This window comes from Atractosteus spatula, chromosome 18, assembly GCF_055471065.1.
Source record: "Atractosteus spatula isolate fAtrSpa1 chromosome 18, fAtrSpa1.hap1, whole genome shotgun sequence".
Lineage (NCBI taxonomy): Eukaryota > Metazoa > Chordata > Actinopteri > Semionotiformes > Lepisosteidae > Atractosteus > Atractosteus spatula.
The window spans coordinates 12,328,792-12,342,025 of NC_142723.1; the positions used below are offsets into that span (position 1 = coordinate 12,328,792).

The 13,234-nt window shown below is 44.4% G+C and overlaps 1 protein-coding gene across 1 annotated transcript in view; it reads right to left on the minus strand.

Moving 5' to 3' along the window:
- Positions 1-1,538: 1,538 nt before the first annotated feature.
- Positions 1,539-13,234, minus strand: part of wdr90 (WD repeat domain 90) — a 31,896-nt gene continuing 20,200 nt past the window's right edge. The window contains exons 29-43 of the mRNA XM_088936856.1: positions 12,880-12,974; positions 12,686-12,788; positions 12,323-12,444; positions 11,853-12,009; positions 11,189-11,379; positions 10,512-10,680; positions 9,632-9,749; positions 8,832-9,003; positions 8,583-8,705; positions 7,663-7,843; positions 5,980-6,110; positions 4,580-4,723; positions 4,199-4,318; positions 3,805-3,889; positions 1,539-2,390 (exon numbers count right to left, since the gene is read on the minus strand). Coding sequence (XP_088792982.1) covers positions 2,233-2,390; positions 3,805-3,889; positions 4,199-4,318; positions 4,580-4,723; positions 5,980-6,110; positions 7,663-7,843; positions 8,583-8,705; positions 8,832-9,003; positions 9,632-9,749; positions 10,512-10,680; positions 11,189-11,379; positions 11,853-12,009; positions 12,323-12,444; positions 12,686-12,788; positions 12,880-12,974 — 2,069 coding nt within the window. The 3' untranslated portion in view covers positions 1,539-2,232. The remainder of the gene's footprint in view (positions 2,391-3,804; positions 3,890-4,198; positions 4,319-4,579; positions 4,724-5,979; positions 6,111-7,662; positions 7,844-8,582; positions 8,706-8,831; positions 9,004-9,631; positions 9,750-10,511; positions 10,681-11,188; positions 11,380-11,852; positions 12,010-12,322; positions 12,445-12,685; positions 12,789-12,879; positions 12,975-13,234) is intronic.

Below are 13,234 nucleotides of genomic sequence, written 5' to 3' on the forward strand. Positions count from 1 at the left end.
GACGCTTCCGGTGACTCGAACGCTGTTCACTACTGCCGCCTGCCGGCCAGACAGAACAACTCCACATAGGTCAAAGCAACCAGCTGACTCTTCCCTTCCCAATTAACTTTTAACAGCAATTAACTTTTCATCTATTCCTACGCGTCGATCAGACTGTAGAAACCATCAATTACAAATTAGTTATTCAAAGATACGTTTATAGTTCATTAAGATAATTTCGAAAAATTCCCTTTGAAAGATCAGCAAGAGACCCTGGATGCTGGGTTTTGATTTTATTCCAATTCTGTCTTCATATTAATGTTTTTTTATAAGAAGCCTAGCTATGTAAAGTAACAAAATATTGCAACATAAATATATAAAGTAGAGGCATTGCTTTCATTTTAGTCCAAGATTAAAATGTAATTTGTATATTTTAAATACACTGTAAAAGGGTGCCAAGCTCTTAATACCTAGAGGGTCTTCTCTCTTCTGTTTTTTCTTCCAACCTGAGTAGCCAATTAAACAATTAACCTAATTGTTTTTACCGGTAGGATTTGCCAAAGCTCTTTTACAGTTTACTCAATGCAGTCACTTTGTTAAAAGTCCAGGTACTTACTGCACAAAACTCCCAAGAGTGTAACTCGTTAATTGATCAATAAGACCAGGTATCTGAGAACTTGGGTAGGACACAAAAAACTGAGGGCAGGGCAGCCCCACACTCTCCAGGCTTGTCCAAATTCCTCTCGCATATTCCTTAGGTGTCCACCGGGGGTCCTTCTGAAGAATTTACAGTCTGTATGCCTAGTTCTTGGCATTAAGAATTCAAGCAATGCCATTGTTCACCATATTCTTTCATATTTTACTGCCTCTCAGGACATACACTGTCCCAGCCATAAAACACTCAAGTTCCCTTCCTATATCGCACATTGAATAAGAGATCCCTTTAGAACTACAAGATATTTTAAAATCCACAACACAGGGCTATGTAAATCTTTTCTTTTGACTTCTAAGTCAATTATCATTAGACATCGCTTTCTCACCAGTTCGATTTATTTTCAATACCACCGTTAAACAAAGCAGGGGCTTACTGTACTTCCTAATGATGTTACACGTGGCAAGATCTTCTTTATTATATGCAAATTTTAGAAACGTTTCATCCACAAAGATATTCTCGATTGTATTTCTGTATGGTATGTTTAATGTTTTAAATGCATCTAAAGAAGAAAGTCAGGTGTTGGCATAAACTAATAGTAACCAATATAATGTAAAAAAATGTCAGATAAATGTAAATGATGTAAAAATTTTAATTGGCAATACTTTGTTCAAATGTGCGTTAAATCTAGCTGAAAATAAATAAGTAAAATACAAGATTATAAAATAAAAATATAATTGAAAATATTAACTGAACAACAATTAGTAACAACCTGAACGTGTTCAGTCCTGTTCTCTGTGGTGGACAGAGGGAAGAATCTCATTGATGCCTTCAGCTGGTGTCCAACTGTCTTTCCCGGGCAGTTTCCATCAGGCAGTAATGGAAACCCAGTCGCGCGTCTTTGATCTTTTTGCAACATTTATTAAAAAAGCTTTTTACAAAAATAGGGCAATAGCCGAACGCTTTATAAAAACAGCTTAAGCTCTGTACAAACTTCAAATACCCAGATTTGTTCTGAAACTGTAACACAGAAACAAAGACACTAGAACTAAGCACATCATTTAAAATGTTTGCTCTTGCCGAGCTGGAAGCTAAACTAGTGCTATTACTAAAATAACCTAACAGAGCTGTACTGCCAGACAACAGAAATATCACAATAACTGATGGAGTGTGATGAGAAGTTCAGATTCAGACTCCGGAATATTTAACCACATTATAATGAGTACAAAAAAAAGTACAGTTAAACCAAAAATCACAGACAGGAGGGTCCAGGGAAAAGGACATGGCTCGACACACTCCTAGAAACGTTTAATAGTCGCATGTACATACGAACACTGGGAAATCCCAGTCACTACATTTACTGAATGCAGCTCTATATTGACTTTCTGACAATCCAGAGTGATCAACTCCGATGAGTCAAGGACGACACAGTCTACTGAAATAATCTTTCAGTGACACTGTCAAAACGCATGACTTCAGCTGCGTCCCTAATGAAGCAGATGCAGGTGTACAGGAAACCAGGGGACAGCAGAAACTGACGGTGGTGTGCATTTAAAAAGACAATGCAGGCGAAGAGTGTGGCTGGCTGCAGATCTGACTGTCTACAAGCCCAACACATCCCACAGCAGGATTTCATTGTAGGCCGAGGTGAAGAGCCGATTCCCAGACGGGGCGAACCGACACATGTGCACGGCGTCGCTGTGGGCCACGAAATCCTGAAACTTCCCACTCGTCGATTTGATGAGCTTCAGGAGCCGTTCTGGGGAGAACAATTCCAGATATAAAGCAGTGCATGCCACAGCCGTGGGCGAACTGGAAAGCCTGCTTTTCCTAAAGACTACATTTATGAACAAGATAGAAGATGGAACTTGAAAGGCCAACGTTGATTTTAGAAATGATTTTTTAGGCATAAGGGGAGGAGCGGTGGCTCTGTGGCTAAGGATCTGCGCCTGTGGCTAGAAGGTTGCCGGTTCAAATCCCGCGGCCGGCAGAGGAATCCTACTCCGTTGGGCCCCTGAGCAAGGCCCTTAACCCCAGCTGCTCCAGGGGCGCTGTACAATGGCTGACCCTGCGCTCTGACCCCAAGCTTCTCTCCCTGTCTGTGTGTCTCAAGGAGAGCAAGCTGGGGTATGCGAAAAAAAGATGAATTCCTAATGCAAGAAATTGTATCTGGCCGATAGTGATCTGATCTTATCTTATCTTAAGTAAAGCACCTGCTAGGGGCAGGCTCTGAGACAGACCGACGCCAGTCAAGTGCTCAACGCTCACATATCTCCACTTTCTGGAGTGTTTCAGCGTATATTAGGGGGTCTGGAACAGTGCTTTGAAAGAAGCTCTGCTCATTTGGGAGGACAATATTTCCAGGAGAACAAAGCTACCAAACCGAGTATTCTACGCTATGATCTCATTAAGATGTGAATATGACCTTAGGGTAATATTAATAGGACACTATCATTTCATGAAGCTGAACATTTGGAGAGACGGCTGCCTGATTTATAAAAGTATACGTTTAACAGATATTCAGTGTTTTTGTCAAAGGGAAGGGCATGACGATGATTTAGCCCCAGCTAAATGTTTGTTCTGTTCACTCAAGTGGGGACAAATTTCAAGATTTGCTACTTTTCTTACATGAGTGACAGTAAGGTAGGCAGAGCTGTACAAAAGGAACGTCAGGATTCACACTAGGAGAAATAACTTTATGAATGTTTATGAAATATTAGTGATTTTTAAATCACTAATCAATTGAAATGTGGCATGGTGGCACAGTGGTTAGCACTGATGCCTTGCAGTGCCTGGGCCCTGGGTTTGATTCCAGACTTCCAGCGATATCTGTGTGGAGTTTGTGTATTCATCCCCTGTTCGTGTGGGTTTGCTTTGAGTGCTCTGGTTCTTTCCCACAGTCCAAAGACATGCTGGGAGGTTAATTGGCTTCTGGGAAAATTGGTGTGTGTGCCCTGAGATGGATTGGTGTCCTGTCCAGGGTGTACCCTGCCTTGTGCCCACTGCTTGATGGGATAGGCTCCGGGCCCCCCATAACCCTGGACTGGAAGAAGCAGTTAGAAAATGGATGGATAATTAGTCTTAATTTTATTTTTTTGTTGAAAGTCCTCCAAGTGACCTTAAGAGTTATGGGTAGTGGTTGGTATTTAAAATGGGAGAGTGAAAGGACTCACCATCTGACCCAACTGCAATGAGATGGCCTTTGGGAGAAAGGCTTAAACATGTTGCCCAGTGAGACAGTGCAATTCTCTTGATAATCTGTAGAAAAATGCAATGTCAGCAATATTGCAAAGATTGACAATGGCCTTTGGAACAAATGTGTACAAATTCAATATGAACACCATTCAAATGTATGAAAAAGTGGAGTCATTTCCACTTGGAAACCCACAATCAGTCTTTAAAGACCTAACTACACAGAGTAAGAAATAGGATGAACCTTTCAAGGTCACAACAACATAGACTTTGATCTCAGCAACTTATTTACAATTCTCAAAACCAGAATTCACGTGGTACTCGTTGAATATCTCAGACATAGCGGAACTTGCTTGTGCGGTAGCGCTACGTCACCTGTTTCTGAAGCAGGCTGTAGAACGTGATCTCCTTCTCCACGCCATACCCAGCATACAGCACCACCCCCGGGGCCGAGGGGCAGAAAGCAGCCAGACTGGGCGGCAGGCTGTCCAACTCCTGACCCAAACAAAGCGCAAAGTCACTTCAAATGACTAAGTCTGAAACACCAGCCTGAACAAACAATATACAGTAGGCCTCTCTGACTTATTGCTAACTGTGTTGTGTCTGCTAGATGTGACGGGCGCTGGTTAAGATGCTTATTATGCTAGTAACCCATTAAAGCAGAAACAGCTGCTGAAAACTCTCCTGCACTGAGGGGCAGCGGGGAAGGAAAACAGTGCAGTTACGCCCACTGGTGGTACTCAGTTTCCATCTCACCTCCGTACGGGCAGGAGCTGGGAAGGTGAGCCAGTCCAAGAGCTCACACTTGTCCTTCAACCAGTCGGAAGCCCAGATGCTGACACGCCTATCTGCACTGGCAGCCAACCACAGCTCGTTTCCTTCAAGACCGAATTCGGTGTACTAAAGGGAAAATAAAATAAAATGGTTGATTTTGTAACTTAGCATTGAGCACAAGTCTGTTAATTCTTAAGACTGCTAAACGTAACCTGTCACGCCATTCAAAAACACAGTGTCACTACCTTTGATACAGGGCATATAAAGTCAAAACACATTCAATTCAGCAATGAAACAGTACGCAGTCAGCCTTGACTTGTACAGCAGAGACCAGACACTGCAGAGTAAGTTAGCTGTGAAGGGAGACTTAGACATGTGCTGCACAAAGCATCTGTAAAGAGAATTAAAGGGAACTGCAGTCCCAATTTCTTAGACAGGTTATTAAATTTCAGTAACAAAATAAATTAATAAATGAAAATTTTACAAATTCCAAATTAAGCACAAAAACGTGACCTTTGTGAAAATACTACAAGTCATCATGTTGCCTAAAACCCCTGGTCTCACCACGGGCAAGAGCTCCCAAGAACTGCGACGTGAAGCGGCCCTTCCTGCTCACTAGTCACTGTAATGACTAATGTAATGCGACATACAAGCAAATAAGTACAGGTTGTGCAGCAGACATTTCGCCACAGAATCTGATTTGCATGCAGACTTAACAAGTAGTATTTGTCTGCAAAATCATCTCAAAGTCAAGAGCAATATTTCTTTTGGATTAAAAGAAATGTATTCACAAGCCTGCTTCTTTACAATGTATTAAGTCTGCTTCACTTTACCAGAAGTTTTGGCCTCATTCTGAATCACAGAACATGGTGCTGTGCATATCTGGAAATTGAGGCTATTTTGTGATGTACATTGGAGGTTTTACAAGTCACTGTGTACATTTTACTTTTACTGTGGCTTGAAATGTACTCAGCAATGCCAATTCTTTCAAACCCCGAAGTGAAAATAGCACTGCAGTTCCCCTTTAAAAGGCCTGGAAAGACATCGATTTAGATGGAAAAACACATAAAGGTTTTACAACAGAAATCACAACATATTTTTTTATCAAATTAACATTAAAACATGATCAAGCACTCTTAATTTATGAAAAGGGTTTGAAAGAGAATAAAGAATACATAATAAAAAAGTATTTGCATAAAGATTTAATCAAGGTTGTTTTAGATTCATGGAGCAATTTTAGAACATTAAGTGCCAATGATTAATTTTAGGATAATTCCCAGTGTTAGAATTACTCCCAGTATTGCCTTAGAATGGAGAATTTCTGAAAGCATTGATGAGACCCAGATGAAGGCCCATCAACCTGCATTATCCTGAGTCCTGACCTGCTTCTTGACACACTGAATGGTGCTGATGAGCGCCCCCTTGTGGTCACTGACGATGCGGATGGTCATTCCCGTCCGTGGGCTGCTCACGGCCATCAGGCCATCCTTCCCACCTGAAATTATCACTTGACCTGCGGGAGGGAAGAGGAACATTTACACACTGATGGAGGGAGGTCTTTCGTCTGTCGCCTAATCACAAGTGGCCTCCTCTTTGAAACACAGATTTCTGAGATTTAATTCAAAGGGGTGACTTTTATACTATGAATTAACTACCACAGCAAATAGTTGGAGATAATAAGTCCGTTATACAATTTGGACATAAAAATCCATGATTTAAAAGGGTATGATTTAAATCAAGGGATGGTATGTTAAAATTGTATAATATACTGTTAAGGCCTCATTTACAATATTGTGTAGACTTTTATTCAGCATGTTATAGATAAGATATCGGTGCTTTGGAATAGCTCATAGACGAGCGAGCAGACCCATTCTGGAACTTGAGGGAACGTCCTGCACTGACAGGAGGAAGGAACTGAACCTTTTTAGCCTTGAACAGATAAGACTACGAGGGGACCTGACACAAGCACTCACAGTCCTCAAAGGCACCGACCAAGTCAACTGCGCAGATTTCTTTACAATGAACAGAGAGTACAAGTGGAATTCATGTGGCCGTGCATTTAAAACTGAAAGCAGGTCCTTCTTTTCCCCAAGGGATTATGGGAGTATGGAACAAATTATCCAGCCATGCTGTTGAAGCTTATACCCTGGTATCTTTCAAGAAGCAGCTGGATGAGGTCCTGGGACTACTCCACTTATTTCTAATCATTCTTATCTTCTTAAGACCTACAGCTTTAAAATGTCAGAAAGAAGAAAGACCTTTTCAGTCCTGTCTGTTAAGATTAATAATGGCTAGTAAATACTATTACTAATAATACTACTGGCCATCAGCCATATCACCCTGCAACTCACAGATGGCAGCCCACTGAAGCTCAGCAGGTGTGAGCCTGGCCAGTACCTGGATGGGAAAACCTAAGGTTGTTGCTGGAAAAGGTGTTAGTGGGGCCAGCAGGGGGTGCTCACCCTGCGGTCTGTTTGGGTCCTAATGCCCCCATATAGTGACGGGGACACTATACTGTAAAAAAAAAGCGCCGTCCTTCGGATGAGACATAAAACCGAGGTCCTGACTCTCTGTGGTCATTAAAAATCACGCGGCGTTTCTCGAAAAGAGTAGGGGTGTTACCCCGGTGTCCTGGCCAAATTTCCTATTGGCCCTTACCAATCATGGTACGGCCTCCTAATAATCCCCATCTCTGAACTGGCTTCATCACTCTGTCCTCCTCCACACTGAGAGCTGGTGTGTGGGGAGTGTACTGGTGCACTATGGCTGCCGGTGCATCATCCAGGTGGATGCTGCACATTGGTGGTGGTGGAAGGGAGTCCCCATTACTTGTAAAGCGCTTTGAGTGGAGTGTCCAGAAAACTGCTATATAAGTGTAAGCAATTATTAATTATTATTATTTCTATCGAGGAGCCTTCTGTTGAAGGAGCAGGGTGCATCCTTCTTATACTGCATGTGTAATGCTGACATTTTCTGTGCTGCTAACTCATCACTTGCCACCACATGCTGCTGGTTTCCTGCCACTAGGCTTGAGGAGCGCCAGGCTACAGACTCAGCCACCCTACCGTCTACAGAGTACTGGATGGCGGTGATGGCCACAGGGTGGGGGTGCAGTTTGAGCTCCATCTCCGCGGTCAGGAGGCTGAAGACCCGCAGTGTGCCGTCGCTGTACCCCGCCGCGATGCGCTGGCTGCTTTGGACGTCCTGGGATGGGCACACTGGGATCCAAGTCATGCAAACACAGCTCTGCAGGAAATAAAGATCAAGTATGTTAACGGATTAGTTCCTTTTCCTGAAAGAGTCATCCCTATAATGTATTAATCAAGTGCATTTAATATATCACACAAAAGTCAAAATGACATCAGTAACGTAGTGTTCTAAAAGCTTTGCAAAATTGTTTTAGACACAATTATCCAGTTATGGAATTGTTGATATTATATCTTAACTATGCTTAAATACAATTAGTAAGAAGCTATATCACCCTGCAACTGGCAGCCCCCTGAAACTCAGCAGGTGTGAGCCTGGTCAGTACCTGGATGGGAGGCGTCCTGGAAAAAACTAAGGTCGCTGCTGGAAGTGGTGTTAGTGGGGCCAGCAGGGGGCACTCACTCTGCGGTCTGTGTGTCCTAATGCCCCAGTAAAGGGGACAGTGTACTGTAAAAAGGCACTGTCTTTTGGATGAGACATAAAACTGAGGCCCTGACTCACTGTGTTCATTAAAAACCCCTGGATGTTTTTTTCGAAAAGACGAGGGGTGGCCAAATTTCCCATGGGCCTTTATGAACTGGCTTCATTACTCTCCTCCTCACTAAAGTGATTTTCAATTTTTCATTATTGAAGAATTGTGTTAACTAGATATGTTAAATGTTGTGAATCCTATTTATGCCACGGGGGACATTTCTGACACTATAAAGTAAGACTGACATGAGTCACTCTAAATGAAGCACCTGTTAATGCATAATCCAGACCACGGCATGCTTCTTACCTGATTGAGGACCTGAAACTGCACCACAAGTTCGTTGCTTGGCGCTGCCCACACCCGCACACTGCCATCTTCAGCACACGTGGCAAAGTGACTCTCCTCTGGGCTGAAGGCAACATCATTTACCTGCACGATTCGGGGAGAACAACCCAGATACTTCAGCTCAGGAACCCGAACACAAAGCTCTACAATGGGAAGCAGCTCAAGACTCACAGATGCTTAACTGCTGGAAGGTTAGAAAGAGATGCCCACCTTATTCTTGTGGCCGCTGATGAGACGGATGCTGGTGTTCTCCACCCAGTTTATATACCACAGGGTGCCTGTTGTGGTACCTACAATCCCCATGTCCATCACATCATCAAAGGCAGCGCTTACGATAGTGCCATCCAGCACCATCTCATGCTCAAGCAGCACTGAACTGCTCCTGTCCAGGAGGACCAACATGAGACAAAAAAAAGATAGAGATGATGAGCAATGCTATTAAGGATCAGACTCTAAAAGTGTGCCTGATTCCACATGTGTGGGGCGGTGTGGTGGTTCTGTGGCTAAGGATCTGCGCCTGTGGCTGGAAGGTTGCCGGTTCGAATCCCGGGGCCGGCAGAGGAATCCTACTCCGTTGGGCCCCTGAGCAAGACCCTTAACCCCAACTGCTCCAGGGGCACCGTATAAATGGCTGACCCTGCGCTCTGACCCCAAGCTTCCCTCCCTGTCTATGTGTCTCACATAGAGCTGGAGTATGTGAAAAGATAAATTCCTAATACAAAAAATTGTATATGACCAATAAAGTGATCCTGTCTAATTTTCTATTTCAGTTACAATTCAGACTCCTTGCAATGGCATAAGATCTCAGTATACTGTATAGAATGCAAAACACAGATGGAGGCAGAATGCATAAGCATATGGAAAGAGATCATGCTTTTCCCACCCTTGATCAGAGAATTTTTTTGCCTTACAGTTCTGTTTCACCTGTATTCATCAGCTTTGAATGAAAAAAAACACCTGAAGTAACTACACAGTTGTTTCGCAGGGGGCTGAGCGGACAGACTGCTCACCTGTCCCCTGAGCTGTGAGGGCCCGGTCTCATTCCCTGCACTCCAGCGACGGCCCACAGCCGGATCCGCCGGGTGTTGCTGCCGGTGAGAAGCCGGTTTCCTCTGCACAGCAAGACTCCTTGAGGACGCACAGAGCACACGCAGTCAGCCCTTCGCTCTGTGCAGGCTGGCCTACCTGTGACTCTTTTCAGTCCCAAAACCATTCCATCAGACTGACTTCAACGACCATGAAGCTGTCCCATCTTGCACCACCCACCCCTTTATAAGGCCGTCCTGGCACGTTAGCCCTTTTGGTCAGAAATGGTTCTACACCAGTAGACAGCTGAGCCTTTCCACACAGCACTCTTTCTAGGATGCCCCCTTCTCATTGCCAGAACACAGGGGATCTCTGAATGGGAAGGGCAATTAAAAAAAAAACATTCCAACGTGATGTATACACAACACACATGTAAAAGAGCAGACGATGCTGTGACATAAAACACAATCTGAAAGCACACAGGTGAAGGGCAAGGGCCATAAAGGCCGGTGAGGTGGCTCTGTGGCTAAGGATCTGCGCCTGTGGCTGGGAGGTTGCCGGTTCAAATCCCGCAGCTGGCAGAGGAATCCTACTCCGTTGGGCCCCTGAGCAAGGCCCTTAACCCCAGCTGCTCCAGGGGCGCTGTCCAATGGCTGACCCTGTGCTCTGACCCCAAGCTTCTCTCCCTGTCTGTGTGTCTCATGGAGAGCAAGCTGGGGTATGCGAAAAGACAAATTCCTAATGCAAGAAATTGTAAAGGGTTAATAAAGTGATGTTATTATTATCAATTCTTACAGCAAAATTACAAGGGGGCAAAGGTGGCTGTACAAGAACATTCACAAGGACTCGGGATTTCGGACTGACCGATCTCGCCCTCGTCTGCCTCCCAGGTCATGAAGCAGCGTGTGGCGGGGCAGTCCCAGGCACACACCCGCCCGCGGTTGGTGGCCGTGTAGAGGATGTGGTCGGGGCTGTAGCACAGAGCCGTCAGCTCCACGTCCCCCACCTCCTCTGGCACAGCCGCCCTGCGCTCCTGCAGGTGAAGGTGACAGACAGGGCTTCATTTGTCAACCACTTCGGCCGAACCAGACTCAACACTTCAAAAAGTGACAAAAAGTCAAAAGCATTCCAAACTGTCTCGAGAAAACGATACATCCCAAAAAGCTGCTGAAACAGTCCACGGGGACATTGTTGTTAGATAGCGGAAGACTTATGTTACAACTTCACTGTATTGTTTTCATCTTGGAAAAACTTCATGGAAATCCATAAATATTAAGTGGTAACAAATAAAAACATAGGAAAAACTGCGGACTGAGGACCACAGTCTTAAGATCAAAGAAGAACCATATAACATAATAATGTTATTCAAATTCAATTCCATTTGATTGTAATTCACTTCCATTTAAACTCGTCGGTCTGTCACCTAATCACGTGGCTTACGCTTTGAAACACCGATTTCTGAGATTTAATTTAACTCAATGTTATACAATGACATGCAGTTTATCTGGAACAATATTCAATAACCATGATTTACAGCTCACCTTCAAGTGCACATCCTGGCCTTGGGTTTCAATGGCACAGAAGATGGAGGTGGCCCTTCCCACACAAGCGAGCTGGCTGGCAGAGGCTGGGTTAAAGGCCACATCATGCACCGGCTCGGCCAGGTTAACGCTGGACAGCAGCTGGTATGTCCTGGTGTTCCACAGCGCAATGCCAGGGTCTGTGTAATCTCCTGAAAAACAGCAATTTCTGTTTATTTTCATTTCTATTTCCATTATCTCCATTAGTCTTCAGTCTGTTATTGCTAACCCCTGACTTTGGTCCCCCCAAAAATTAAAATCTTGTTTTCTGTTCACAAGCAGTTTTGCTTGTGCACTATTCTGCCCTTTTGTAATACAGTTTTGAACTACACAAATCTCCAAATAGTACTCTAATGACATGCTTTTGATGAGATCTTGCAAAACAGGGAAGTTGTTATTTCAGTGTGACTTTCACCCTCCCTGTTTAGTTAGGAAGTGAGGCAGCAGTGATAAACAACAACCCAACCTTTCTCAGCTTAAGATGTGTTCTTGGTGGGGCTTAAAGAAAGATTTAGCATATTTGTAAAAATGACAACATGGCACGTGTTGTAAGTGCTTCTGCTCACAGTGTGAATGTCAGCGCTGGACCCTCGGGGCTGGGCCTGTGACAGGGAGCGAAACTGACCGGCAGAGAGGAAAAAGAAGTCATCCCTGGAGTAGGCCATGGCCTGCACATGTCCCCGGTGGTATGAGATGGTATTTCTCCTGGACCCGTCGGGGACATTCCAAATACAGATGAGACTTCGAGATCCACCGCTGCCCCCCGAAGCTGAAGCTATCACCTGTAGACCAGACACAGAGCCAGTGTCAGTGTCACACACTTCTAAATACCACATTCAGTTAGGGTCCAATATTACTGAATGCAGGAACCTACACACTACCAATTCTGGGGTGGTTTATTTTAGTCTTTTGAGTTCCCTAGTTTCCTGCAAAAATGAAAAACATCAGAATCAAGGCTATTCCAAAGCTACAACAGATTTTCCATTAACCCGTTTCTCTTCATTCCCAGGACCTGCACAATCACTATTTCCATTGATATCTATCGGTATTTCTTAAAGACTCCGATCACTGATTTGCAATCCCAGGAGCCCTGACCTGGGCGTCGTGGGTGACAGCAAGGGTGGAGATTTCCTCGGAGTGGCCCAGCAGGTGTCTCTGAGAGCCCGAGTGGAGGTCCTCCACCACCACGACACAGCCGCAAGAGTAGGCAAACAGACCTGGGGAGCAGGAGGACAGGCATCGGCATAAGCAATCACCATGAAACCCAGACTCGCATTATAATGTAAACAAACACTGTGGTGGTTTGGGGTTACAAGAAGCTTAGGGGCTACAAGATTTAACTGCAACTTCAAAGCACTGGGGTTTCATGAGTTCTGCAGCGGGCACTGTGGTACTGTGATAAGACACATGAGGTGAACTACAAAACAGCCCTAAAAACTAGAGCAATGTCAAGATCACCTGTGTCCGGGTTCCAGACCACGTTCCCTCGTCCATTCCCATTGTACCCAATCACCACCTTCAGCCGCAGGCTCTCTTCACCAGGGAGGGGTGTGGCGGCGCTCTAAAAGACAGTGACACGCGGCTGAGGCGACGATCTTGGGGGTATCTGCCACTCTACCCTGCAGACAGTGCTCGGAGGTCAGCCACCATACCTGATCAAGCACTGACGTTTTAAAGAGAGGGGTGAAGTGTTTATAGGTATCTGGTCGGACTGGTGGTCTGGCCTCATCTCTTTCACAAAGAGCATCTGTAAAAAAAACAAAGGATAAACGATTGCTCATACATGCAATTGAATGTATAATCAACTGCTGGTGGGGCACAGGACAAGAGATTCACACAACTTGGTGTATGCAACTGGGAATGAATCTCGCTAGTTTTCAGCTCCCTTCCTGATCAAGGTGAAATAAAAGGTATGACAAGACTTTATTTTTTTATTTTGTTCTACAGCTTCTTTCAGTGGAATACAAGACACATGAGGTTAAAGTTCTTAAGAGGTAAACAATACAC